The 25,104-nt window shown below is 46.4% G+C and overlaps 1 protein-coding gene across 1 annotated transcript in view; it reads left to right on the top strand.

Annotated features, from left to right (window-relative positions):
* Positions 1-25,104, top strand: part of espl1 (extra spindle pole bodies like 1, separase) — a 52,097-nt gene that overhangs the window by 7,377 nt on the left and 19,616 nt on the right. The window contains exons 5-13 of the mRNA XM_063037807.1: positions 106-242; positions 970-1,163; positions 2,404-2,652; positions 6,725-6,869; positions 7,985-8,135; positions 8,622-8,761; positions 15,734-15,868; positions 16,292-16,411; positions 19,730-19,901. Coding sequence (XP_062893877.1) covers positions 106-242; positions 970-1,163; positions 2,404-2,652; positions 6,725-6,869; positions 7,985-8,135; positions 8,622-8,761; positions 15,734-15,868; positions 16,292-16,411; positions 19,730-19,901 — 1,443 coding nt within the window. The remainder of the gene's footprint in view (positions 1-105; positions 243-969; positions 1,164-2,403; positions 2,653-6,724; positions 6,870-7,984; positions 8,136-8,621; positions 8,762-15,733; positions 15,869-16,291; positions 16,412-19,729; positions 19,902-25,104) is intronic.

The raw sequence follows: 25,104 nt of genomic DNA, 5'->3' as shown, positions 1-25,104 counted from the left end.
ATTTCCTATGCGTTTTCTGCCCTCAGTCCGATATATGGCAACAGTGTTTACGTCTTGTATGAATCTCTTACCTCTAATGGCTGACCTGCATTCTGTTCCCCACAGCCCTGCGGGTCTACAACCTGGTCTACGGGTTCTACAGCTACAGACTGTTCCCACAGGCGCTAGAGGTGGCCCGTGCCCTGGGAATGGAGGGACCTCTACCTGGCTGGTTCTGGTACTTATATCTCCCCCAGGATCGGGTAAGTCCCAAGGAGGTGGGGTGGCTGTCCACTCTGTCTTCCACTGCACTCCTCCTCTCCCACCTTCCCCACAATCTATCCTCTCCCACTCCCCCCCCACTCACTTCACCATTGGATTACACAGTAACCCACAACCCCTCTGCCGCCCTCCACTGAATCATTAAGCTAAAAAGCGGATCAAGGAAGCAAAGCACCGTGCCCGCACCCAGTTAAGAGACTTATGACTGGACAAAACACAACATGAAACTTTCTCTCTGTCCTTAAGCACTGTCAAGGACAATGTAGAAAGGATAGATGCTTTGGAGACAACTTGAAGAATTTATTGCAAAGTATGAGAAACCATATATGAGAACCTGTGGTGCTGATAAATGTTGAGTGGGGATGGGCAGCACAAGAAAGTGGACATTGCAGCAATTAAAGCAGGAATCAGACATTTTAGTGCTGGGAAGACCGATGGTTATTCTGTTAAAAAGATAAAGTATTATGCTGACTATATGGAAAATGTCAGACTACCGACCCCCCTCCCCGCTCTATCTCTCCCTTCTGTTGGACTATCCTGTCTCCTCTCCCCATCTGCCTAAGTCGGGCTCCCCACCACTCCACTCTTCCCTGATTGGACCACTGCTCCCATCCCTTTCCCGATCAGACCATGCAACTTTGTCTCTCGCTGCCCCATCAGACTAGCCCTCACCACCTGCCTCTCTCCTATCTTGTCACTCCCCTACAGGTTCCTAAGTTCTACCGGCTGCTGGTGGACTGCTGTCGGAAGGCGGGGAGGCTGCAGCTGGCCCTGGACCTGGTCACCGTGTGGCTGGGCTCAACAGCTTGTCCGGGTCCAGGGTCCCTGTCCGAGCCCGTTGCTCTGTGGGTCAGCCTGAAGGCTGAGGCAGTGAAAGATGGGGACGAGGAGCTCCAGCTCAGGTAGGACCCTTTCCCTCCTCCTTCATTTTCCCTTCACCTCTTCTCCCCCTGACCCCCCCTCCTCGCCTTCTGCAGGTGCATAGTTTCAAGGAATGGGCTGAAGCATGTCTCCGTCAACCCTTAGCAATATTTATCTATGCACCATAGAAAGCATTCTGCCTGAATGCTTCATAGCTTGGTATGGCAACTGCTCTGCCCGTGACCACAAAAACATGCAGAGTGTTGCGGACACAGCTCAGCACATCACGAAAACCAGCCTTCGCCCCCACCCCCCCATGGACTCTGTCTACACTTCTCACTGCCTCAGTGAAGCAGCCAGAATAATCAAAGACCCCATTCACCCCGGACATTCTCTCTTCTCTCCTCTCCTATCGGGCAGGAGATGCAAAAGCCTGAAAGCACACACCACCAGGCTCAGGGACAGCCTCTACCCCGCTGTTATCAGACTCTTGTGCGATAAGGCCAACCTCTGGCATCACAATCTAATGCATGTACATGCACTGCACTTGCACTGTGTGTGTGGTGTTATACTGACCTGTGTGTGTGCATGTGACATTACGCCGACCCCTATATGTGTGTTGTGTTACGCTGACCCCTCTGTCTGTGTGTGTGTGTGTGTGTGGTGTTAAGGCTGATTTATGCTTGTGCGTCAAATGTACAGCATAGCAGCGTGCCCTATGCTGTACTCTACGCCAACCTTACGCTGTAGCCTAATGCACACCTCTCCCAAAATGTAACTATGTGTTCCGGCGTCGCAGACCACAACAACTGTGATTGGTCCGCTTGGTAGCATCACATTTCCTCCTACGCTGCAATAGCTTCCCATTGGGTGACTGAAGGGCAGGGAAGGAACTCTGGCTGCAATGCTTTCCATAAAGCTTTACAGACCTCCGAAATTATGGAGGACCCTGTGCTTGACACCAGTTTGTAGCTAGCTGCTACAGCCTATTGACTTCCACCTGAAGCTAAAACTCGAATGGTGATTGCCATTCTCTGAGTGTACTGTGCATACACTGATGCGAAATAAATGGTTGGAGACGATGAACCAAATCGTCAAATCTACCTGCCGACATCCGAAAATATTTGAAATGCATTTCCTCACCCATGTCTCTCAGTGGCCGGACAAGCACAGAAAATTCACCCTTCTTCAGTTTCAGTCGCCATTGTTTGAAGTTTGAGTTTCTTTGTGTTGAGTCCATTTCACTGACCCTTCTATTCTAATGCCTCTCTCTGTCCACAGGACGTTGATGGACGCGCTAGAGCCCTGGGACCTGGATCCCTGTATCTTGGCTGGGCTGCTCTCTGAGGAGCTGCAGGCCTACAAGCGGCTGCGGGTGGACACAGCCCAGGAAAGGTTCAATGTGATCTGTGACCTGCTGCAGCTGGCAGACCAAGAGCCGGGTGCCCATCTGGAGCTGGAGCGTGCCCTGCATCTGGTGGAGCTGGCACAGGTCCTGTGTTACCGTGACTTCCGGCAGCACACCCAATGGTGAGGCCATGGGGCAGTGTGTTGGCAAGCACATGGAGGGGCAGGGAGGGGAGGTGTGAGGCTTGATTCAGGACTACAGGGGGAGCTTGATCTTTATTGCAGAAAGGAGGGCAGTAGTGTTGGTGTCCAGGAACAAGGATCTCTATTTAACAGGGATTGAGATAAAGGTGTGGACTGTTTCCAAATCAGGAGGGAATGTTGGTGAGGGTCGGGAGTTGCCAGCACTCTTGGGGAGCATGTGGAAGGGTCATGAAAGTAGGACAACCTGTTGGGATAGGGTGGGGTTGGTATCCACGAATGCATGGACCTCAAATATAAAGCACTAGTACACAGTTAATGCCAGACCCTTAACAGCGTTTTAATGTGCAGAGGGATCTTGGGTCGCTGAAAATGGCTACACAGGTTGATAGGATAGTAAAGAAGGTGTATAATATGCCTGCCTTTATCAGTTGAGGTACTGCGTTCAAGAGTCAGGTAGTTGTGTTGTAGCTTAATAATTTAACTCTGTTCAGGCAGCGCTTGGAGTATTGTGTGCAGTGCTGGTCGCTCCATTACAGGAGGGGTGCAGAGGAGGTTCACCAGGATGTTGCCTGGATGAGAGGGCATGAGCTATGTGGAAAGGTTGGACAAACTTGAGTTGAGGGAATTGAGTACAAGAGCAAAGAGGTCCTTCTGCAGCTGTACAGGGCCCTGGTGAGACCACACCTGGAGCACTGTGTACAATTTTGGTCTCCAAATTTGAGGAAGGACATTCTTGCTATTGAGGGAGTGCAGCGTAGGTTCACAAGGTTAATTCCCGGGATGGCGGGACTGTCATATGTTGAAAGATTGGAGCGACTGGGCTTGTATACGCTGGAATTTAGAAGGCTGAGATGGGATCTTATTGAAACATATAAGATTATTAAGGGATTAGACACGCTGCAGGCAGAAAGCATGTTCCCGCTGATGGGTGAGTCCAGAACCAGAGGCCACAGTTTAAGAATAAGGGGTAGGCCATTTAGAACAGAGTTGAGGAAAAACTTTTTCACCCAGAGAGTGGTGGATATGTGGAATGCTCTGCCCCAGAAGGCTGTGGAGGCCAAGTCTCTGGATGCTTTCAAGAAAGAGATGGATAGAGCTCTTAAAGATAGCGGAATCAAAGGTTATGGGGATAAGGCAGGAACTGGATACTGATTGTGGATGATCAGCCATGATCACAGTGAATGATGGTGCTGGCTCGAAGGGCCGAATGGTCTACTCCTGCACCTATTGTCTATTGTCTATCGTTTTTCTCTGGAGCATCAGAGGATGAGGGGAGACCTGATAGAGGTTTATAAAATAATGAAAGGTATAGATAGAGTAGACAGACAGTATCTTTCTCCCAGACTGGAAATGACTAATAGCAGAGGGAATGCATTTAAAGTGAGAGGGGAAGTTTAAAGGAGATATGAGGGGCAAGTATTTTTTACACAGAGTATAAAGTGTATTTGGAGACAGCAGCCAGAGAACTGGAAATGAATACCAATGAATTGATCCACTTGACCCGAAACAGGAGTGTGTGGGCCATGGCAGTCAAAGCTCAAACTGGGCATGGCACCTGATGATGATAATGATGATAAAGTGTATTGGTGGCCGCCAAGGCTGGTGGTTGAGGCATTTAAGGGGCTGTTAGGCAGGAAATGGAAGAATGGGGACATTGTGTAGGTAGTAGGAACTAATTTAGTTGGGCATTTGATTACTAATTTAGTTTAACATTGTGCTCCTGTGTTGTGCTGTTCAATGGGGAATAACGGGGTTGGGGTTAAAGGTGTAGGCTGTTCTCTAGAATGGGAGAGATTGTTGGTGAGGTCCCATCTGGGATATCGTTACAGGTAGACAGGGTAGTGAGGAAGATGTTTACCACATTTGGCCTTCAGTCAGGGCACTGGGTAAAGGAGTTGGGACATTATGTTGCAGTTGTACAAGGGTGCACTAGGAGTACTGTGTATAATTTTGGTACTCTGTTGTAGGAAAGATGTCAATACGGTGGAAAAAAATGCAGAGGAGATTTACAAGGATATTGCTGGGGCTGGAGGGACTGAATTATGGAGAGATGTTGGGCAGGAGGTTGGGAGCTTATTCCTTGGAGTGTAGTTGGAGGGGCAGATAGTGTCGTAGATGCAGAGAGACTGCGGAAAGACTTGGATAGGATGGAAAAAGAAGTGGCAGGTGAAATAATGTAAGGTAATGCACCTTAGTAGGAAGATTAAAAGTGCAAACTATTTTCTACACGGGTAGAGTATTCAGAAATTGGAGGTGCAAAGGGATTTGGGAATCCCAAGTTTAGGATTCCCTTAATGATATCTTACAGCTTGAGCTGGTAATAATGTAGCCCCCGGTAAGCCTCAGGCTTGCTCAACTCATCTTCATCTAGGGGAAGCAGCCTTTGGCCCCGGCAAACTGGGTAATTAAGTTTGTGTGGATGCTGTGTGATATACCCCACCCCGCCAAATAACAGACAATACGCCATATATGATTAAATGATTACAATTTATAGATATTACTGGAACTATATAATTAATAAAGATAAAATATAAAAGGAAAGTAAAAGGTGCCAAACTTATCAAAGTTCAACTCCTTTGTGCAGAAACAGTTGGAGCTCTAGTAATGATCCTCTTTTCACCTTTCGATCCCCTCTGACCACCTTGACCTGCCGCCTGGGACCAACCACGGTGGTTGACCAGATGCTCCACACGAGTCTGTCTCCGTCTCCTCTCCTCGCCGAAGACCCTGGACCTCGGACTCCGGCTTGGGGTCCACCCCGTTGGCCAGCTCACAGCATCGCGCGTGTGCGCTCTCTCTCTCTCTCTCTCTCTCTCTCTCCCCCCTCTCCCCCTCTCCCCCTCTCCCCCTCTCCCCCTCTCCCCTCTCCCCCTCTCCCCCTCTCCCCCTCTCCCCCTCTCCCCCTCTCCCCCTCTCCCCCTCTCCCCCTCTCTCTCTCTCCCTCTCTCTCTCCCCCTCTCCCTCTCTCTCTCCCCCTCTCCCCCTCTCCCTCCCTCCCCATCGCGCCTTCTGCTCAAAAACCTGCGCATCACAATAGCTTACAGACACACAAGAAAGAATAACATCTGTCCCAATTGGTTCGTTCCTTCTCTTATCAATAATATAACCCAAACAAGCTGCTAGCGAGAGAACTTTCTCAGCAGTTAACATAACAAAGAAGCCATTTTAATTAGCCTACGCTGTAACATAAAAGAAGAAACTCTTACAGTAAGATTGAATAGGAAACTGAGGAGCAACTTTTTCACTCAGAGAGTGGTCCATCTATTGAACAAGCTGCCAGAGGAAGTGGTTGAGGCAAGTACATTAATAGCATTTAGAAGACACTTGGACAGGTACATGCATAGGAAAGGTTTAGAGGGATATGAGCCAAACATGGGCAAATTGGACAGGCTGATGTAGGAATTTTGATCTGCATGGACCATTTGGGCTGAAGGGCCTCTTTGCTCTCTGGCTTTGCGTATTCAGAAATTGGAGGTGCACGGGGATTTTCCTAGTTCTGCAATTTTAAAGTTTAATTTGCAAATTGAGTCAAGGTAAGTTAAACAAGACAAAAGCCCATGGTGTTAGAAGCAAGGTCCTCGCATGGACAGATGATTGACAGGCTGGGACAAAGAGAGCCTTTTCGGGATGGTTGCCAGTGACTAGTGGTGTTCCGCAGGATCAGTTTTGGGACCACTTCTGTTCGCCTTGTGCATTAATAACCTGGATGAAGGAAGTGATGGCATTGTGGCCAGGTGAGATAGTTGGGAGATTGGTCAAGGAAGTGGTAGATGGAATACCATGTGGGGTTGAGGGCAAGAGTCTATCTTATCGTATTAGAGGAGCATTCAACCGTTCTGATGGAGAGTCTCTGCCTGAAGCATCAACTGTTTGTTCCCCTCCATAGATGCTGCCTGGCCTGCTGAGTTCCTCCAGCATTTTGTATGTTCAAAATTTCCAGCATCTGCAGAATCTCTGAGTCATATAGCCATATGGAGATTTCTAAAGTTATGAGGGGCATAGAAAGGATTAGAATATTTTCCTCACCTCTGTTTCCTCCCCCCCTTCACAGTTCAGCCACAGACTGCGTGGAGGAGGCACTGATGATTCTGGAATCCTTGCCGGAGACCCCCACCAACAGGCAGCAACTGCGGGATGACCAGGCTCGAGCCTCCCTGTGGCTCTACGTCTGCAATCTGGAGGCCAGAATCCGGGAGGTGAAACAACTCCTTTATACGTCGCGTCCTGTTGGGGGTGGTGGGGTAATGGAGTGGGGAGCACTGAGGCCTTGTCTTCTCTGTTCATTGTCACAGCGTGCAGAGCACAAATGACATGAAAATTAACTTCTTGCAACAGAACTAGATTTATTACCATATGGAGCATAGAACATTACAGTACAGTACGACCCTTCGGCTTACAATGTTATGCCAACCCTTTAACCTACTCCAAGATATATTTAACCCTTCCCTCCCACATTGCCCTTCATTTTTCACTGATATACTATATGATGTGAAATTTGTTGCTTAACAGCAGCAGTGCCATGCAAGGCATAAAAATAACTATAAATCACAAAATTAGTGCATAAAAGAGAGCAAAATAGTGGGATAGTGTCAGTGGACTATTCAAAAATCTGATGAAAGAGGGGAGGAAGCTGTTCCTGGATTGCTGAATGTGTGTCAGTGTGTACCACCACCTTGATGGTAGTAACCAGAAGAGGTGCTTAGTGATGGATGCCATCTTCATGAGGCACCGCCTTTTGAAGATGTCCTCGATGTTGGGGAGGGTTGTGCCTGTGATGGAGTTGGCTGAGTCTACAGTCCTCTGCAGTCTCTTGCGAATCTGTGCATTGGAGTCTCCATATCAGATGGGGATGCAGCCAGTTAGAATGTTCTCTACGGTACGTCTGTAGAAATTTGCTAGGGTCTTCGGTGACATAACCGGATCTGAAGTTCCTAATGCAATGTAACCACCGGCATGCCTTCTTCATTATCGCATCAATGTGTTGGGCCCAGGACAGACTCTCCAAAATGTTGCACTGGACATTACCCACACAACTTAACATAAACTTAAGTTAACAAAGATTACACAGCTTGCACAACAAAATAATCATTGTGACATTTGCAAGTTGAGAGAGGGGGAGTGGTCTGAGGTAGTGTTAGGGTTTTTCAAGTGAGTTCAGACTCTTCACTCTATCAGTGCAGTATGGGACTGGTTTAGAGTTGAGGAGTCTGTCTTTCTGCCTCTGTGCATGTCTCTCTCTCTCTCTCTCTCTCTCTCTCAGTGTACCTGACACCACCCTCTCTCTTCCCCACCTCCCCACCTCACCCCACAGAGTGTGGAAGGGTGCCAGAGGAAGCGGGCAGCAGCAGTGGACACCCCTGGGCTGGAGGAGGGAGAAACCAATGATGTGGATTACGAGGAGCAACAGCAGGGGGCAGCCCTCCCACATGACAGTATTGCCTTCAACCTGCGTGCCGAGAACCGTGAGTGTGTGTTATCCCCCACCCCCAACTCCTCCCTCCTTCCTATTGCATTCAACCTGTGGGCAGAGACGTGTGTGCATGCAATTCCCTCCTCCATTCCTCCCTCTCCCTAACTTCAACATGTAAGCTGAGACACCTGAGTGTGTGTGATCCCTCCCACCTTTCCTCCACCATTGTCTTCAGCTTGAAGGGTAAGACTTGTGAGTCTGCTTGATTCCTGCCCCCCCCTACACTTCTGAGGGCCGAGATCTGTCAATGGAGCTCAGTAATCTCACCCACTGCCCCCCCACCACTTGTTCACCCCCCCTCCCCCAGCACACTGCTAACCAGCCTGAGGTCAAAGACCTCAAAATTAAGCAGTTTCCTGCCCCCCACCACCTCTGTCAACTCCTCCACGCGTTCTCTCCCTCTATTGGCATTAACTTGAGGCATTGTTATGGAATCCTCACCATATACCCATCCTGTTCTCTGCCTTCCCACTGCCAGGGCACTGCCGACCCCTGGACCGGGCCCTGTACCTTTGGAAGAGTATCCTCTCAGAGTGTCCGGCTCCTGCCCTCCGCAGCCTGGAGCAGACAGTCCACGATCTTCACCTGATGGCTGCTCTCTACCGGCTCATGGACAAGGTAACTTAAGAATCTTGCGACAACTCATCCTTGCTGATCTCTGCCAGTCCCTTCTGCCTGAGTTAGGCCCATCTCCCTCTCCTCCCTTCTCGTTCAGGTACCAGTCATTGTATTTGTACCTGCCTCCAACATATCTTCCGGTAGCTCGTTCCAGATGAGCACTGTCTCTCTGTGGAGACTGCAGACAATCTGCTAGAGGAACTCAGTGAGTCAAGAAGCATCTGTGGGGGAGGGGAAGGAGTTTCAACCCAAACCATCGATAACTCCTCACCCCACACAGATGGACGCATGTACAGGCACACAGTAGATGCAGAAAGATCGGGTGAGTTCCTCCAGCAGATTGTTTGTTGCTCCAGATTCCAGCATATGTATATTCTGGTGTCTTGTGAAAAACTTGTCCCTCGGGTCCCCTTTACATCTCTCCTCTCTCACCTAAAACCTGTGCCCTCTAGTTTTAGACTCCCAAGGCCTGGGGAAAAAGACTGTGACCATCCCTTATCTAGGACCCTTGTGGTTTTATAAAGTCAGGTTACCCCACCGCCACCTTTTTTCCCAGGTACAACGGTCCCAGCCTGTCCAGTCTCTCCTCATAACTCAAGCCCTCCAGTCCTGGTAACATCTCCATAATCTTTTCTGCATCCACTCCAGCTCATTCCCATCTTTCCTCTAGCTGGGCAACCAGAACTGGTCACACTACACCAACTGTAGTCTCGCCAACATCTTGCACAGCTATAACGTGATATCACAACTCCTGTATCTCAGTGCCCTGACTGATGAAGTCCAGTGTGCCAAGCGCCTTCGCCAGTCCATCCGTGTCCCACTTCCAGGGAACTAGTCATTTGTAGCCCAAGGTCTCGCTGTTCAGTAACATTTCTTAGAGCCCTCCAATTCACGGTGTAAGTCCAGCCCTGGTTTAACTGTCCAAAATGTATTTGTCTGAGTTAAATTTCATTGGCCATTCTCTCACCCACTTTCCCAGGTGATGAAGATCCTGTTGTAACCTTAGACAACCTTCTACACTGTCCCCTTATACGAGGGGTGCCAAACCTTTTTGTGAGTGTGTCACCAATTGGCAATAACTGTCTTTTTAAAAAAGACGTTCTCTCACATGTCAAGGTAATTTTGAGCAGAGATTACCATTGATTAATGAATTAGTAACAAAAATGATGTACTTTGAGAGAAAAGGGTGAGTCCTATTGCTTATTTATGTGTATTTATTGTTTTATTATTGGAAATCTGGTGCAGCTTCTAAGACTCCATGTTAAGGAGTTGGAGCTGGAAATGGATGAACTCCGGATCATTCAGGATGATGAGGGGTTGATGGACAGGATTTATAGAGAGGTAGTTCCACCCAAGGTGCAGGACATCTGGGTAACAGTCAGGAGGGTGAAAGGGGTTAAACAGCCAGTGTAGAGTACCCTGTGACCATCTTGCTCAACATCAGGTATACTACTTTGGATACTGTTGGGGAAGGAAGACAGCAGAGGAAAGTCACAGTATGGCTCGGTGCCTCAGAAGGGAAGGGAAGAAGGAGCAAGTTGTTGTGATAGGGGATTCATTAGTTAGGGGAACAGAAGGGAGATTCTGTGGATGAGAATGAGATTCCTGGATAATTTGTTACCTCCCAGGTGTCAGGGTCCGAGACATCTCGGATCAAATCCTCACATTCTTAAGTGAAAGGGTGAGCAGCCAGAGGTTGTGGTTCTTATAGGTACCAATGATGTGGGTAGGAAGAGGGGCGAGGTTTTGCAAATTGAGTTCAGCGAGTTAGATGCTAAGTTAAAGGACAGGACCTCCAGGGTTGTGATCTTAGGATTGCTACCCTGGCCACATGCCAGTGAGGCCAGAAATAGGGAGATCATCCAGTTTAACACATGGCTAAGGAGTTGGTGTAGGAGGAGGGCATAAGACTTTTGGAACATTGGGTTCTCTTCCAGGGAAGGTAGGACCTTTACAGAAGGAATGGTTTGTACCGAACTGGAGGGGGACTAATATCCCAGCAGGAATGCTGCACGGTGGGGTTTAAACCAGAGTTGCAGGGAGACGGGAATTAGAGTGTCAGAACAGATGGTGGAGAGAGATGTTGTTAAGACCTCAGACAAAGTTAGGAAGCAAAAGGTTGAGCATGGTGGGACTAATGTTCTGAGCTGCATCTATTTCAATGCAAGGAGTATTGTAAGCAAGGCAGATGAACTCAGGGCTTATCAACACATGGAATTATATTATCGCCATTAGTGAGACTTGGTTGCAGGAGGGGCAGGACTGAAAGCTCAGTATTCTGGGGTTCCATTGTTTTAGACGTGATAGAGTGGGAGGGGTGGCGTTACTAGTCAGGAAAAATATCATGGCAATGCTCATTCATAGACTGGAGAACTCGTCTAGAGAGGCTTTATAGATAGAAATGAGGAATAAGAAAGGTATGACCACGTTAATGGGGATTATATTAAAGACCACTCAACAGTCCGTGGGATTTAGAGGAACAAATTTGTAAAGATATCGCAGATTGTTACAAGAAACATAAGGTTGTGATAGTAAGTGATTTTAACTTTCCACATATTGACTTGGACTGCCGTACTGTAAAAGGGCTAGATGGGATCGAGTTTGTCAAATGTGTCAGGAAAGTTTCCTTAATCAGTACATAGAAGTCCTAAAGAGAGAGTGTGCAATACTTGATCTGCTCTTAGGTAATGAGACAGGGCAGGTGACCAGTTTGTGCAGGGGAACACTTTAAATCTGGTGATCATAATGCTATTAGTTTTAAGGTTGCTATGGAAAAGGATAGGTCTGGTCCTTGGGTTGAGATTCTAAGTTGGAGAAAGGCCAATTTTGATGGTATCAGAAAGGGTCTGGCAAGTGTGGATTAGTAGAGGCTGTTTTCTGGCAAAGGTGTGCTTGGTAAGTGGGAGGCCTTCAAAAGTGAAATTTAGAGAGTATAGAGTTTGTATGTTCCTGCCAGAATAAAAGGCTAGGACAACAGGTTTAGGGAACCTTGGTTTTCAAGAGGCAAAGCAGCAGCGAGGTCATGAACTCTATACAGATTGCAGAGGTGGTGTTTGCTGTCTTGGGTAGATAAATCCCCAGAGCGTGACAAGGTGTTCCCTCAGACCCTGGGGGAGGGAAGTGCAGATACGGCAGAAGCCCGAGTGGATATATTTATATCATCCTTAGCGATAGGTGAGGTACCAGAGGATTGGAGGATAGCTAATGTTTCATAGTTTAAGAGAGTTTCTGAGAATAAGCCGTGATATTATAAGCTGGCGAGCTTGGCATCAGTAGTGGGAAATTTATTGGAAGGTATTCTAAGAGACTGAGTATATGAGTATTCAAATAGACAGGGATTAATTAGGGATAGTCAACATGGCTTTGCGCATAGTAGGTCATGTCTAACCAATCTTTATTGAGTTTTTCGAGGAAGTTACTGGCAAAGTTGATCAAGGCAAGGCAATGGATGTTGTCTACGTGGACTTCAGCAAGGCATTTGACAAGATGAGGTAGTAAATTGGATTAGGCATTAGCTTTGCAGGAGAAGCCAGGGAGTGGTAGTAGATGGTTGCCTCTTTGACTGGAGGTCTGTGGTTAGTGGAGTGTCACAGGGATCGGTGATGAGTTCGTTGTTGGTCGTCTATATCAACGATCTGGATGATAATGTGGTAAACTGGATCAGCAGATTTGCAGATGACACCAAGACTGGGGGTGTAGTGAACAGTGAGAGAGGCTATCAAAGTTTGAAGTGGGATCTGGACCAGCTGCAAAGATGGGCTGAAAAATGACCAATGGAATTTAATGCAGAAAAGTGCAAGGTGTTGCACTTTCGTAGGACCAACCAGAGTAGATCTTACACAGTGAGTGGTACGATACTGAGCATTGCAGTAGAAAAAAGGATCTGAGAATAGTTCCTAATTCCTTGAAAGTGGCAGCAGATGTAGAGAGGGTTGTTACGGGAGCTTTTTGGCTTTCATATATCAAAGTACAGGAGATGTGATGTGGTGGAGGATTACAAATACCTGGGGATACAAATTGACAGTAAACTGGACTGGTCAAAGAACACTGAGGCTGTCTACAAGAAGGGCCAGAGCTGTCTCTATTTCCTGAGGAGACTGAGGTCCTTTGACATCTGCCAGACAATGCTGAGGATGTTCTACGAGTCTGTGGTGGCCAGTGCTATCATGTTTGCTGTTGTGTGCTGGGGCAGCAGGCTGAGGGTAGCAGACACCAACAGAATCAACAAACTCATTCGTAAGGCCAGTGATGTTGTGGGGATGGAACTGAACTCTCTCACGGTGGTGTCTGAAAAGAGGATGCTGTCTAAGTTGCATGCCATCTTGGACAATGTCTCCCATCCACTACATAATGTACTGGTTGGGCACAGGAGTACATTCAGCCAGAGACTCATATCACCGAGATGCAACACAGAGCGTCATAGGAAATCATTCCTGCCTGTGGCCATCAAACTTTACAACTCCTCCCTTGGAGGGTCAGACACCCTGAGCCAATAGGCTGGTCCTGGACTTATTTCATAATTTACTGGTATAATTTACATACTAATATTTAACTATTTATGGTTTTATTACTATTTATTATTTATGGTGCAACTGTAACGAAAACCAATTTCCCCCAGGATCAATGAAGTATGACTATGACTATGTTATATTGAAGTTGTATAGGACATTGGTTAGGCCTAATTAGGAGTATTGTGTGCAGTTTTGGTCACCTAGCTGCGGGAAAGATGTCAATAAGATTGAAAGAGTACAGAGAAAATTTACAAGGATGTTGCCGGGACTGGAGGACCTGAATTATAAGGAAAGATTGAATAGGTTAAACCTTTATTGCCTAGAATGTAGAAGATTGAGAGGAGATTTGATAGTTATACAAAATTATGAGGGGTATAGATGGGCTGAATGCAACCAGGCTTTTTCCACAGAGGTTGGTTGAGACTACAACCAGAGATCATGGGTTAAGGGTGAAAGGTGAAATGTTTAAGGAGAATATGAGGGGAAACTGCTTCACTCAGAGGGTTGCAAGAGTGTGGAACAAGCTGCCAGTGCAAGTGGTGGATGTGATTTTTGCAACATTTAAGGGAATTTGTATAGGTGCATGGATGAGAAGGGTATGGAGGGCTATGGTCTAGGTGCAGGTTGATGGGACTAGCAGTTTAAATGGTTTGGCACAGACTAGATGGGCTGAAGGGCCTATTTCTGTGCTGTAGTTTTCTATGATTCTAATAATGCCACCTTGTATTCTCTTCCCAAATTATTAGTAATCAGTTACAGGTCTCCAATTGCTCTATTGCTCTCTGACTCCAGCTGAGAGCATTTTGTATCCAATTTGCCATCTCACCCTGGATCCCAAGGACTGTAATCTTCTGGATCAGTCTCCAATGTGGGACATTGTCACAGGCTTTGCTAAAGCCCATGTAGACAAGCTCTGTTGCCCTACCTCAATTCCCTTGGTTACCTTTTCAAACATAAATATCAATTTCATGGGATGTGATTTCCTATGCACAAAGACTCGCTGACTGTTCCTAACTGGTCCTTGCCTTTCCAACTACAACATTCCTCAGGATCCCCTCTTGTAACTTTCCCACCACTGATGTTGGACTCACTGGCCTTTAGTGCCCTGGCTCGTCCTTGCAGCCCTTCTTAAATAGCAACACCAGCTACCCTCGAGTCTTCAGGTAGCTCATTTGTGGGTAATGAAGATAAAAATATCTCTGCCTGGATTCCAACAATCTCCTCCCTTGCTTCTTGTAATATCTGAGGATACAACGGGTCAGGTACCAGGGATTTGTCAGCCTTTATGCATTTTGAAATTGGCTGAGAAATGGCAGATGGAATTTAATACAGACAAGTGTGAGGTGTTACACTTTGGGAGGACAAACCAGGGTAGAACTTGCATAGTGAATGATAGGGCTCTGAGGTGTGTAGTAGAGCAAAGAGATCTAGGAATACAAATCCATAATTCTTTCAAAGGTGTCAAACATATATAGGGTGGTAAAGAGAGCTTTTGGCACATTGGCTTTATAAATCAAATACAGACATTGGGCTGTTACGTTGAAGTTGTAAGAAGTTGGTGAGGCCTGATTTGGAGCATTGTGTGCAGTTCTGGTCATCTAGCTACAGGAAAGATGTAAATAAGATTGAAAGAGTACAGAGAAAATTTACAAGGCTGTTGCCGGGACTTGAGGACCTGAGTTATAGGGAAAAGTTGAATAGGTTAGGATTTTATTCCCTGGAGCGCAGGAGAACGAGGGGAGATTTGAGAGAGGTATACAAAATTATGAGGGGTATAGATGGGGTAAATGCAAGCAGGCTTTTTCCACTGAAGTTGGGCAAGACTAGAACTAGAGGTCATGGGTTAAGGGTGAAAGATGAAATGTTTAAGGGGAACATGAGGGAGCATGTCTTCACTCAGAGGGTGGTGAGAGTGAAACAAGCTGCCAGTAGAAGTGGTGGGTGCGGGTTTGATTTCAACATTAAGAGAAATCTAGATAGGTGCATGGATGGGATGCAATGGAGGGCTATGGTCTGGGTGTGTGTTGATGTAACTAGACAAAATAACTGACACGGACTAGATGGGCAGTAGGACCTGTTTCTGTTCTGTAGTGTTCTATGATACAATGATGGGCGAAGGTGTCAGGTGGTTGAGGAGGGAAGTGAATGTGGGGTATGAGGGTTGTAGGGGAAGGCTGTTTGAGAGAAGGGATGGCTGGTTGAGGGGTGACAAGGGTGTGAGGTGGATGAATGAAGGGGAAGTTTGGGGTAGCAGGAGGGGGAGAGGGATGGGTGTGAGGTGGGAAGAAGCTGGGGAGGAGGTAGGGAGGGGAAGAATGGGATGTGAGAGGATGGGTGAGGTGAAGGAGGGGAGTGGGGAGAGGCTGAGGGTGTGGATGAGACGACAGGGAGGGAGGTGAGGTGTGTGAGGACAACAGGCATGTTGGTGTGGCTCCTGACTCTCCCTTCTCCACTTCCCCAGCCCTTCCAGGTGATAGAGAGCTACGGATTGAGCCTATGCCTGCTGGATCCCCGATCAGAGCCCCTCTCTGTCACCAATGTCCTGCTGCATGTGGCCGAGTTTCTGTTGCTGCTGGAAGATGCCCAGCTGGCAGAGGTAGGTGCTGGGGCAAGGGTGGGAAGGGAGTGTGATTGGGAACCTGGTGTGGGTCTGTGGACACCAGGGATCTGGAATGTGGGGAACGGAGGAACATAAATGGATGTTCCATTTATGTTAATTTCCATGGGGTTGGAGAAGGGTGCTGGTGATGGAGGGGTGGGGCATGGCAGAATGGGGGAGGTGGGACCAATGAGTCCCGGGCTGGGTGGGGAGGGTGCTGAGGCACCAGTGGGTGGGGATGGCAGGTACAAAGCAGACTCTGTGTTCAGCTGTCTTCAGGGATGAAGGAGGGGGAGTTGCTGGGTGGGTGGGTGTCTTCTGCTACTGGTTAGGGTGGTGAGACTATGTTGTGAAGCAGCCTCGTGTTATCATCTGTGCTCTCTCCCTTGCCCCCCCCCCCACTCTGATCTCTACCCCCAGACCTGTTTGGATGAAGCTGAGCTCCTCCTGAAGAGTTCGGATCCTGCTAAAAGTGACTACCCACTGGTGATGTCCACCTACTCTATCCTGCGCAGTCAGCAGCTCTATGTCACCCAGCAGGTACGTGGCTGCACTGTCCTTCGGGGAAGATGTTTACAGGCCATGCATTTCAGATTGGAAGAGTGACATGACAGGGGAACAGGACCTTTACCCACCCGTTTACATCGATTCCTTTCTATCCCTCTGACATTCCTGCAGATCTAACCCCTCCTCCACATTGCACACACACAAATGGAAAGGTAATTAACTTACCAACTCCATTCATCATTGGGTTGTGGGACGTACCCAGACCGGAGCACTTGGGGGTAAACCACAGAGTCACTGAGAGTGTGCAAACTCCGCACAGGCAGTGCCAGAGGTCCTGTAGCTGGAAGGCAGAGGCTGTACCCATTGAACCACTGAAACCGTACTCCAGCCCAACGATCATGATGACCAAGATGTCCATCTGAGCCAGTCTCATTTGCACATGTAGCAGACATAAGTTACAAAAGATAAATAGCACTAAAGAGGAATAGTGAAGTAGTTTTCCCTGGTTCGTGGACTGTTCAAGCATCTTATGGCAGATGGGAAGAAATTGTTGAGTGTGGTCTTCAGGCTCATGTACCCCTTGCCCTGTGGCAGTAACAGGAGGAGGGCATGTCCTGGATGGTTCAGGTCCCTAATGATGGATGCCATTTTCTTGAGCCACTGCCTCTTGAAGGTGGGGAGAGTTGTGTGTGTGATGGAGCTGGCTGAGTCTACAATCCTCTGCAACTTCTTTCAATCCTGTGCACTGGAGCCTCCATACCAGGCTGTGATGTAACCAGTCAGAATGTTCTCTATGGCACATCTGTAGAAATTTGCAGGAGTCTGTGGTGTCCTCACCACAGACTCTTGCAAATAATTGGGAGTCCTCAAACTCACAATGAGAAGTAACTTCATTATGATTGCATCAACATGCTGAGCCCAGGAGAGATGCTGTTGAGATTTTTGGCCCTCTGAGCCTTTCTGTTATACCCTGTCCAAATTTTGCCCACCTCTGTCTCCTCCTCTGGCAGCTCATTCCATATACCTTATGAAAAACATGCCCCTTTAAACCTTTGCATTCTCAACTTAAACCTGTGCCTTAGAATTGTTGACTCTCCTGCAATAGGAAAATGATTGACCTTCCACCTTATCTGTGCGCCTCTAGGTTTTATAAATGTTTATAAGGTTACCCCCACCCCCCCAGTCTCCTTCACTCCAGGAAAAGCAGTCCCAGCCTGTCCAGTCTCTCCTTGGATAATTCAAACCCTCCAGTCCTAGTAACAAACTCAGAATCAGATCTTTTATCACTGACTTAGATTACATAAGTGTTGTTGTCTCCTGGCAGTATAGTGTAAAGATATAACATTACAGTAACTTGCAAAAATAAATATTGCAATAAGAAAGGAATAAATAGTATTCATGGGTTCATAGACCATTCAAAAATCTTATGGTGGAGGGGAAGAAACTGTTCCTAAAACATTGAGTGTGAGTCTTCAGGCTCCTGTACCTCCTCCCTGATAGCAGTAATGAGAAAAGGGCATGTCCGGATCATGAGGGTCCTCAGTGATGAATGCTGCCTTGAGGCACCATCTCTTGTAGATGTCCTTGATAGTGTGGGAGGGCTATACATGTGAATGGAGATATCTGAGTGGACAACCCTCTGCAGCCTCTTGTGATCCTGTGCATTGGGGCTTTCTGAGATGCACCCAGTACAACTATAGAAATTTGTAAGAGTAAGGTCCTTGTGAATCTCATCTGCCTCATCCTTTCTGTGGTGTGGTGACCAGAATTCCACATGCTATTCAAGTGCAGTCTCACCAACATTTTGTACAAGTTCTGTCTAGACAATCAACAGCCATGATAAAACCATCATTAGAACTATAGCCAGTTTACTTAGGTCGAAGGTTACAACAGGACATTGACAGGGTGCAGAGCAGGGCTGAGAAATGGCAGGTGGAGTTCAATCTAGAAAAATATGAAGTGATTCACTTTGGATGATTGAATTTGAAGGCAGAATATAGGATTAATGGGAGGATTCTTAACAGTGTAGAGGAACAGAGGATCTTTGAAGATCCTTCAAAGTTGCTGAACAAGTTGATAGGTTGTTAAGAAGGTGTATGGTGTGTTGGCCTTCATTATTCGGGGGATTGAGTTAAGGAGCTGTGAGGTAATGTTGTAGCTCTGTAAAAGTCTGATTACACCACACTTTGAGTATTGTGTTCAGTTCTGGTCCCCTGTTATTGGAAGGATGTGGAAGCTTTAGAGAGGGAGCAGAGGTGATTTACCAGGATGTTATCTGGATTGGAGAACGTGCCTCATGAGGATAAGTTGAGCAAAGGAAGATGACAGATGACTTGATAGAATTATATAAGGTGCTAAGAGGCAAAAATCGAGTGGAAAGCCAGCACCTTTTCCAAAATGGCCAATACAAGAGGACGTCATTTAAGGTGATTGGAGGTTGGTATTAGATGTAATTTTTTTTTTTTTTTTTTACATACAGTGAGGGGTGATGGTAGAGGCAGATACATTGGGGACATTTAAGAGATTCAGACACATGGATGATAGAAAAATGAAGGCTAAATGGAAGGGAAGGGTCAGATTGATCTTGGAGTAGGTTAAAATGTCAGCATATCATGCTGAAGGGCCTGTAATGTGCTCTGTTCTATCTGTCAGCACTGATAGCACTGCTCTGGCTGTGGACTCAACTCCACCTACCTGCCTTTGCCCCATAACTTATATCAGGACTGGATAATTGACCATTCCTCACCCTCCACAGACAATGCTTGACCTGCCCAGCTGCTTCTGCATTTTGTGTTTCATTCTGATCAATCTGAAGAAGGTCTCAAATTGGTAAATTTTTTTATCATTGTTGCATGTAGCGAGGTACAGTGGAAAGCATTTGGTTTGCATGCCATCCATACAGATAATTTCCCCACATCAGTACATTGTAATTCAGAGGCAAAGCAACAACAGAATGCAGAATAAAGTGTTGCAGACACAGGAAGTGCAATAAGGTGCAAGGACCATGACAAGGTAGACTGTTAGGTCAAGAGTCCACCTTAACATAGTAGGGCACCGGTCAAAAGTCAAGTCTGATGACAGTGGGTAGAAACTGTCCTTGAGCCTGGTTGTACGTGGTTTCAAGCTTTCGTATTTTCTGCCCGATTTGGGGGAAGGGTAGTGGGGGAGATAAAGAGAGAATGTGGGTGGGTGGGTGGAATCTTTGATTATGCTGGTTGCTTTTAGCAGGCAACGGGAAGTGTAGACAGAGTGAATGGGGTGGTAGGCCGGTTTCTGTGAGGTGTTGTGTCCACGACTCTCTGTGATCTTGGGTGGAAGTCTGTCTAACCCCTTGATTATGCTCCCCCATAGGTTGCCAAGGGGTTGGCCCTGCTGCTGGAGGTCTTGCGGTCTCCTTTGCTCCAGAAGCCCTCCAAGGTATGGTACCTGCTGAAGGCCAAGGCCCAACAGCTGTCGGCTTCCTATCTCAGCCTGCCTGCTTCTGTCCTCCCGGCCCAGCTGCGTGGAAAGCTCCAGGAACAAGGTAGGTCACTGAAGCATCCCAGCTTGGGCTGGGTGCCCCTTTTCCTTCCTCTCCACCTCTCAAAGTATTCTCCCCTCACTGCTCATTCTGGTTGTGTGTTGTGGTCTAATAGGAAGGATGTGGAAGCTTTAGAGAGGGTGCAGAGGAGATGAGCCATCAGGCCCGTTTCTCTGCTGTAGTGTTCTGTGGCTCTGACTCTACAAGTCATAGTTCCATCACTGATCAAGAATCCCATCCATCTGTACTTTCAGCACACCTAATGACTTGGCCTCCACCACCCAAGTGAAACACTCCCAAGTCCCTCTGCACAACAGCATGCTGTAATCTTTCACCATCTAAATCAGGGGTTCCCAACCTGGGATCCATGGACCCCTTGCTTTAATGGTATTGGTCCATGGCATGAAAAGCTGGGAACACCTGCTTTAAATAATAATTTGATCTTCCAAAGTGGATGACCTTGCATGTACCAACATTGTACTCTAATTTTTAGACTCATGCCACTCAGTGAACCTATCTATATCTTTGCAGACTCTCTGTATCCTCTGCACAGCTTGTTTTTCTATTCAATTTAGTGTTGAACTAATTAAGCTAAATACACTTAATCCTGTCTGATCCATATCCCTTCATTCCCTGCACATCCACGTGTTTGCCTAACAGCTTAGTAACTGCCTCCACCACCAGTGTCAACACATTCCAGGCACCCACGACCCTACGTTTTAAAAAAATCGCTGTAGACATCTCCTTTTAACTTTTAAGTGCATGCCGGCCGACTACTCTATCAACACCTCTCATTATTTTATAAACCTCTATCAGGTCTCCCTTCAGTCTCTGCCACTCCAGAGAAAACAACCCAAATTTGTCCAACCTCTCCTTATAGCTCATATCCTCTAATCTAGACAGCCTCCTGGTAAACCTCTCCTGCACCCTCTCCAAAGCCTCTACACCAGTGTTTCCCAACCTTTTTTAGCCCAACTAAAGCACTTTCATACTTTCCAACACCCCTCTTAGGCACAATATACTTTCTGGCGCCCCCATAGCGTAAAACGTGTACTATATGATTATGCTCCAATTTTTTATTTGTCTTTAATTCTAGCTTACACAGTACCTGTGTGGTGTACAGCAGTTTCGATACCAATGTGATTCTTGAGCTTGATAGTTTTTAGCAAAAGTTGAAATATCTAAAAATATCTGGTTCAAGTCGTGATAGCTAAAGCCTTGAGTCCCCACACGTAACAATGTCCAAGCAGTTTCTGTGTTTTTGTGAGTATGCAGTTCACTGTACTGAAGCTTCTTTCAACAAGCTATCAGGATGGAAATGCAATGAAAGGGACTTTGGCTCTTCTCCAAAGACCAGGTAACTTTGTATGACAGTGTAGTCACATACCACTAAAGCTGACATTTTTGAAAAGCATTTCTGCTTCTTCATCATTCTGAATTTCGGTAGTTTCTTCTTGCAAGCTCTCTTCCTGTTCTTCCACTTCATAAGGAAATGGGTTAATTACCCAGCCTGGAATTTCAGATCGTTCAAATCCTTGAATCGGTTCTGAAAGTCCTTTGGTGATTGCAGGTGTAAGCAATCACCATCTGTGAAAGAGAGTGCCATACTGTCCATGCAGGGAAACTGTGAGAACACGCTTTTCCCAATGTTTTGCTTATATATTTCCAATTTTCTGGTAAAAGTGGACTCTGCACTTCTTGTCTGGATTAAATTGAAATTCTCACCCTGCAGTTTCATTTATAGAATGTTCATTTTGTCATGCAGGCTGGCTAGGTATGACACATCTTCGCGTAGAAGTTAAATCTTATTTTCCAAGCTTTGTCGACTTTCAGCAAAAGTTCAACCACAGTGTCAAAAAGATCAAAGAAGCATTTTAAGCAGCAGCCTTTTGACAGCCAACACACATCAATGTGAAGAAGCAAGCGTACAAACTCTTGATTGTTAGCTTGGCAAAACTGGCGAAATATTCTGCTATTGAATAGATGAGCTTTAATTTTGTTGATAGCAGATATTACAAGAGTTATGCTTGAAAAAAGTCACTGGCTGAGGTTTTTGGCTGCGAGATAACAATGAATCACACAATGGATCGCAAACAGACTTCGAATTTTTTTTTCATAAATGTCACTAACCAGCATGGCGACCTGTCATATATGATGCTCTATCTGTTGCACAGGAAATCATGTTCCTAATCAGAATACTTTTATCCTCAATATACATTTTGAGCTCGTCGCAGATTGATTCTCCGTCAATATTTGTTTTTAACTTTTTTCAAAAGAGAATTTCTTCATAAGCTTTTCCATTTTTGATAAACTGTACATATGACATCAGCAATACCCCGTTGTCTCACACAGTTGAATCATCCAATTGTATCCCAAATTCTATTTTTTGTAGCTCTGTGCATAGTTGATACTCAATGTCTTCACTCATTTTGTTAATACAACAAGCTACAGAGTTATTACTTGGAGGAATTGATTTTAAAATACTGGTATCCATTTTGAGAACAGTGGTGAGTACTTCTGATACAGCAGGCATTATTGATCTTTCGCTAGTTGTATGAGATTTTCCGCACTTTGCTGCTTATAACATTTCCAAAATGATAGCTATCAAAGTCATTTTTTAGCTTGGTAAATGACGCGAATGTGGAATACTTTTTAGATACTTCTTTCACCTTCTGGAACTGAGTACAGGTTTCCCCTGCCATCCGAAGGTAGAGCGTTTTTATGAAACGGTTCGTAAGCCGAAATGTCGTAAAGCGAAAAAGCAATTACCATTTATTTATATGGGAAAAATTTGTGAGTGTTCGCAGACCCAAAAATAACCTACCAAATCATGCCAAATAACACATAAAACCTAAAGTAACAGTAACATATAGTAAAAGCAGGAATGATATGATAAATACACAGCCTATATAAAGTAGAAATACTTCTCTACAATCATTACCGGCACAGGTCTCCATAGCGAAAATCTCACGCAAGCGCCATTGGCAGAAAATCTCACGCAAATGCTGTTGGCAAACACACGGCGCAAGCGTTCTCCTTTAAACTATGAAGCTGCCAAATCATACCAAATATCAGGTAAAAATACACAGCCGATATAAAGTAGAAATAATGTATGTACAGTGTAGTATCACTTAACGGAATTGGGACAGCGCAGAGCACACTGATGATGGTGTGTTAGGCTGAGTTGTCGCAGGCTGGGTGGTGCAGTGGCCCCCACCCTCCGGGCCACCAACCAATACATTGCCGCGAAGCACGCAGGGGTCCAGCGGTAGCCGGGACGCACCCAGCACATCTTTAAGAAAAAAGCCGAAATAAACATGCTAATTAATTATGTGTGGGGCGGCACCTAATTAATTAGCATGTTTATTTCGGCTTTTTTTCTTAAAGATGTGCTGTGTGCCTCCCGGCTACTGCTGCATTCTCCGCGAATCAGTACAGTATCTGTCCGCGGCCTGGGTGTTGGGGTGGTGGGACACTGGGGTGTCATCTCGTTGTCTGTTTCCATTAGAGCAGGCAGCTCATCTTCTTCTATGACTGCCCGCCTCGATGTCGAATGTCGAGGTTCGTTGTCTGCTGTGGCTGATGTGGAAGGCTTGCTTGACTGCTGAGCCTCGCGCATTTTTCTATTGTACAGTTCTTTGTGAGGACTCAAAGAATCTTGCAAATATCCCTTAAACCTACGTACCCTTTCAAAATTAAAGTTGTACTTTATCATTACTCATTCGGTTTCGATTGTTATCCTTTCCTCTTCCAATTGCATCAGCTCTTCATCTATCAGTTCTTGGTCATGGGATGCCAAAACCTCTTCAACTTCATCTTCGTCAACTTCCACAAGTCAAACTCACTTTGTCCTTACTCTGTTCACCATGATCGAAACGCTTAATTATGTCTAGTTTTGCGCTAAGTGTAACACCCTTATGAGCTCTTTCAGGCTTTTCCAACACCATAGAACTCATCTTGCAAACGACTGCTCACAGGCTCGTGTTAAAGCAATGCTGGCGAGAATCCGGGGAGAGCGGCTGCTCGGGGCACGCGCTGAATTTTTTTCTTAACAGTGAAAACATCTGAAAGTGAAAACAGGGTACTAATGTAGGTCTTTCGTAACAGTGAGGTTTCGTAAAGTGAAAGTTCGAAAAGCGGGGGACACCTGTAATACCATAAGTAGCCTTTTCAGGGTGTCTTTTATGGAAGTGTTCCTGCAATCTTGATGGTTTTGTGGCTTCATTAGATCATCATCATAGCTTGTCACACCAGAGAGCCAGCCACTCTAGTGTTGTGTGGTTGATGTTGAGCAGGTCAGTGTCAGCTAAATCAGGTGAGAGTGGGCAGTTGCGCAGAACATGTTCAATGTTCTGCACCCTTTCGCCACACTCACAGGATTCGCTGGTCCTTAAACCCCACTTCACCATATTGTCCCCCATCCTACAAACTCCCGCTCTCGCTCTGCTGTGAGTGACCACTTCCGCCTATCAAGCAGTGCCTCGTCTGGTAACATTTCTGTGGGGTCTTGCACTGTATTGTTTGATGGGGTTCTGGCTTCTGTTTGTTGCCAGAGGTCAATCCTGTATGTTTGGGGGGATGTTCCGTGCGGTAGTTCCTCCACTGTAGCAAAGCCTTTCCTCGACTTTAGGCGGTTGGAAACTGGCACATGATGATGTAGTGGGTGCCGTGGATCCGAGTTCTGTTTACCTTTTTCAATTTTTGTTGTAGTGTGTCTTCGGATCTCTGGGGGAGGGGAGCAATGCCTGCAAGTCTGTAAATGATGTTAGTGGGTGTGGGGCACAGTGTGCCCGTGATTATTCGGCAGGCTTCGTTAAACAACGGGTCTATTTTCTTCACATGGGCTGATCTGCCCCACACAGGTGCACAGTATTCTGCAGGTGCATAGCGGAGTGCTAGGGCAGTTGATCTAAGTGTGTGAGCATTAACTCCCCATTTCGTGCCTGCTATTTTTTTCAAGAGAGAATTGCGAGAGCCAACTTTCCCTCGGAGTTTTTGGATGCGAGTGGCAAATGAGTGCGTCCTATCCAGTGTCACGCCCAGGTAGATTGGAGTCAGATGGTGTTTGAGCTCCTTCCCACACCAGAAGACCTTGAGTTTCCGAGCTGCTTCTCGATTCCTCAAGTGGAATGCACACACTTGAGTTTTTGATGGATTTGGGTTCAGAGACCATTTTTCATAATACTGCTTCATTGCTTCGAGGACT

This window comes from Mobula hypostoma, chromosome X1 (assembly GCF_963921235.1).
Source record: "Mobula hypostoma chromosome X1, sMobHyp1.1, whole genome shotgun sequence".
NCBI classification, from domain to species: domain Eukaryota; kingdom Metazoa; phylum Chordata; class Chondrichthyes; order Myliobatiformes; family Myliobatidae; genus Mobula; species Mobula hypostoma.
The sequence above is the reverse complement of the archived record's forward strand: the minus strand, read 5'-3'. Positions and strand labels throughout refer to the sequence as shown.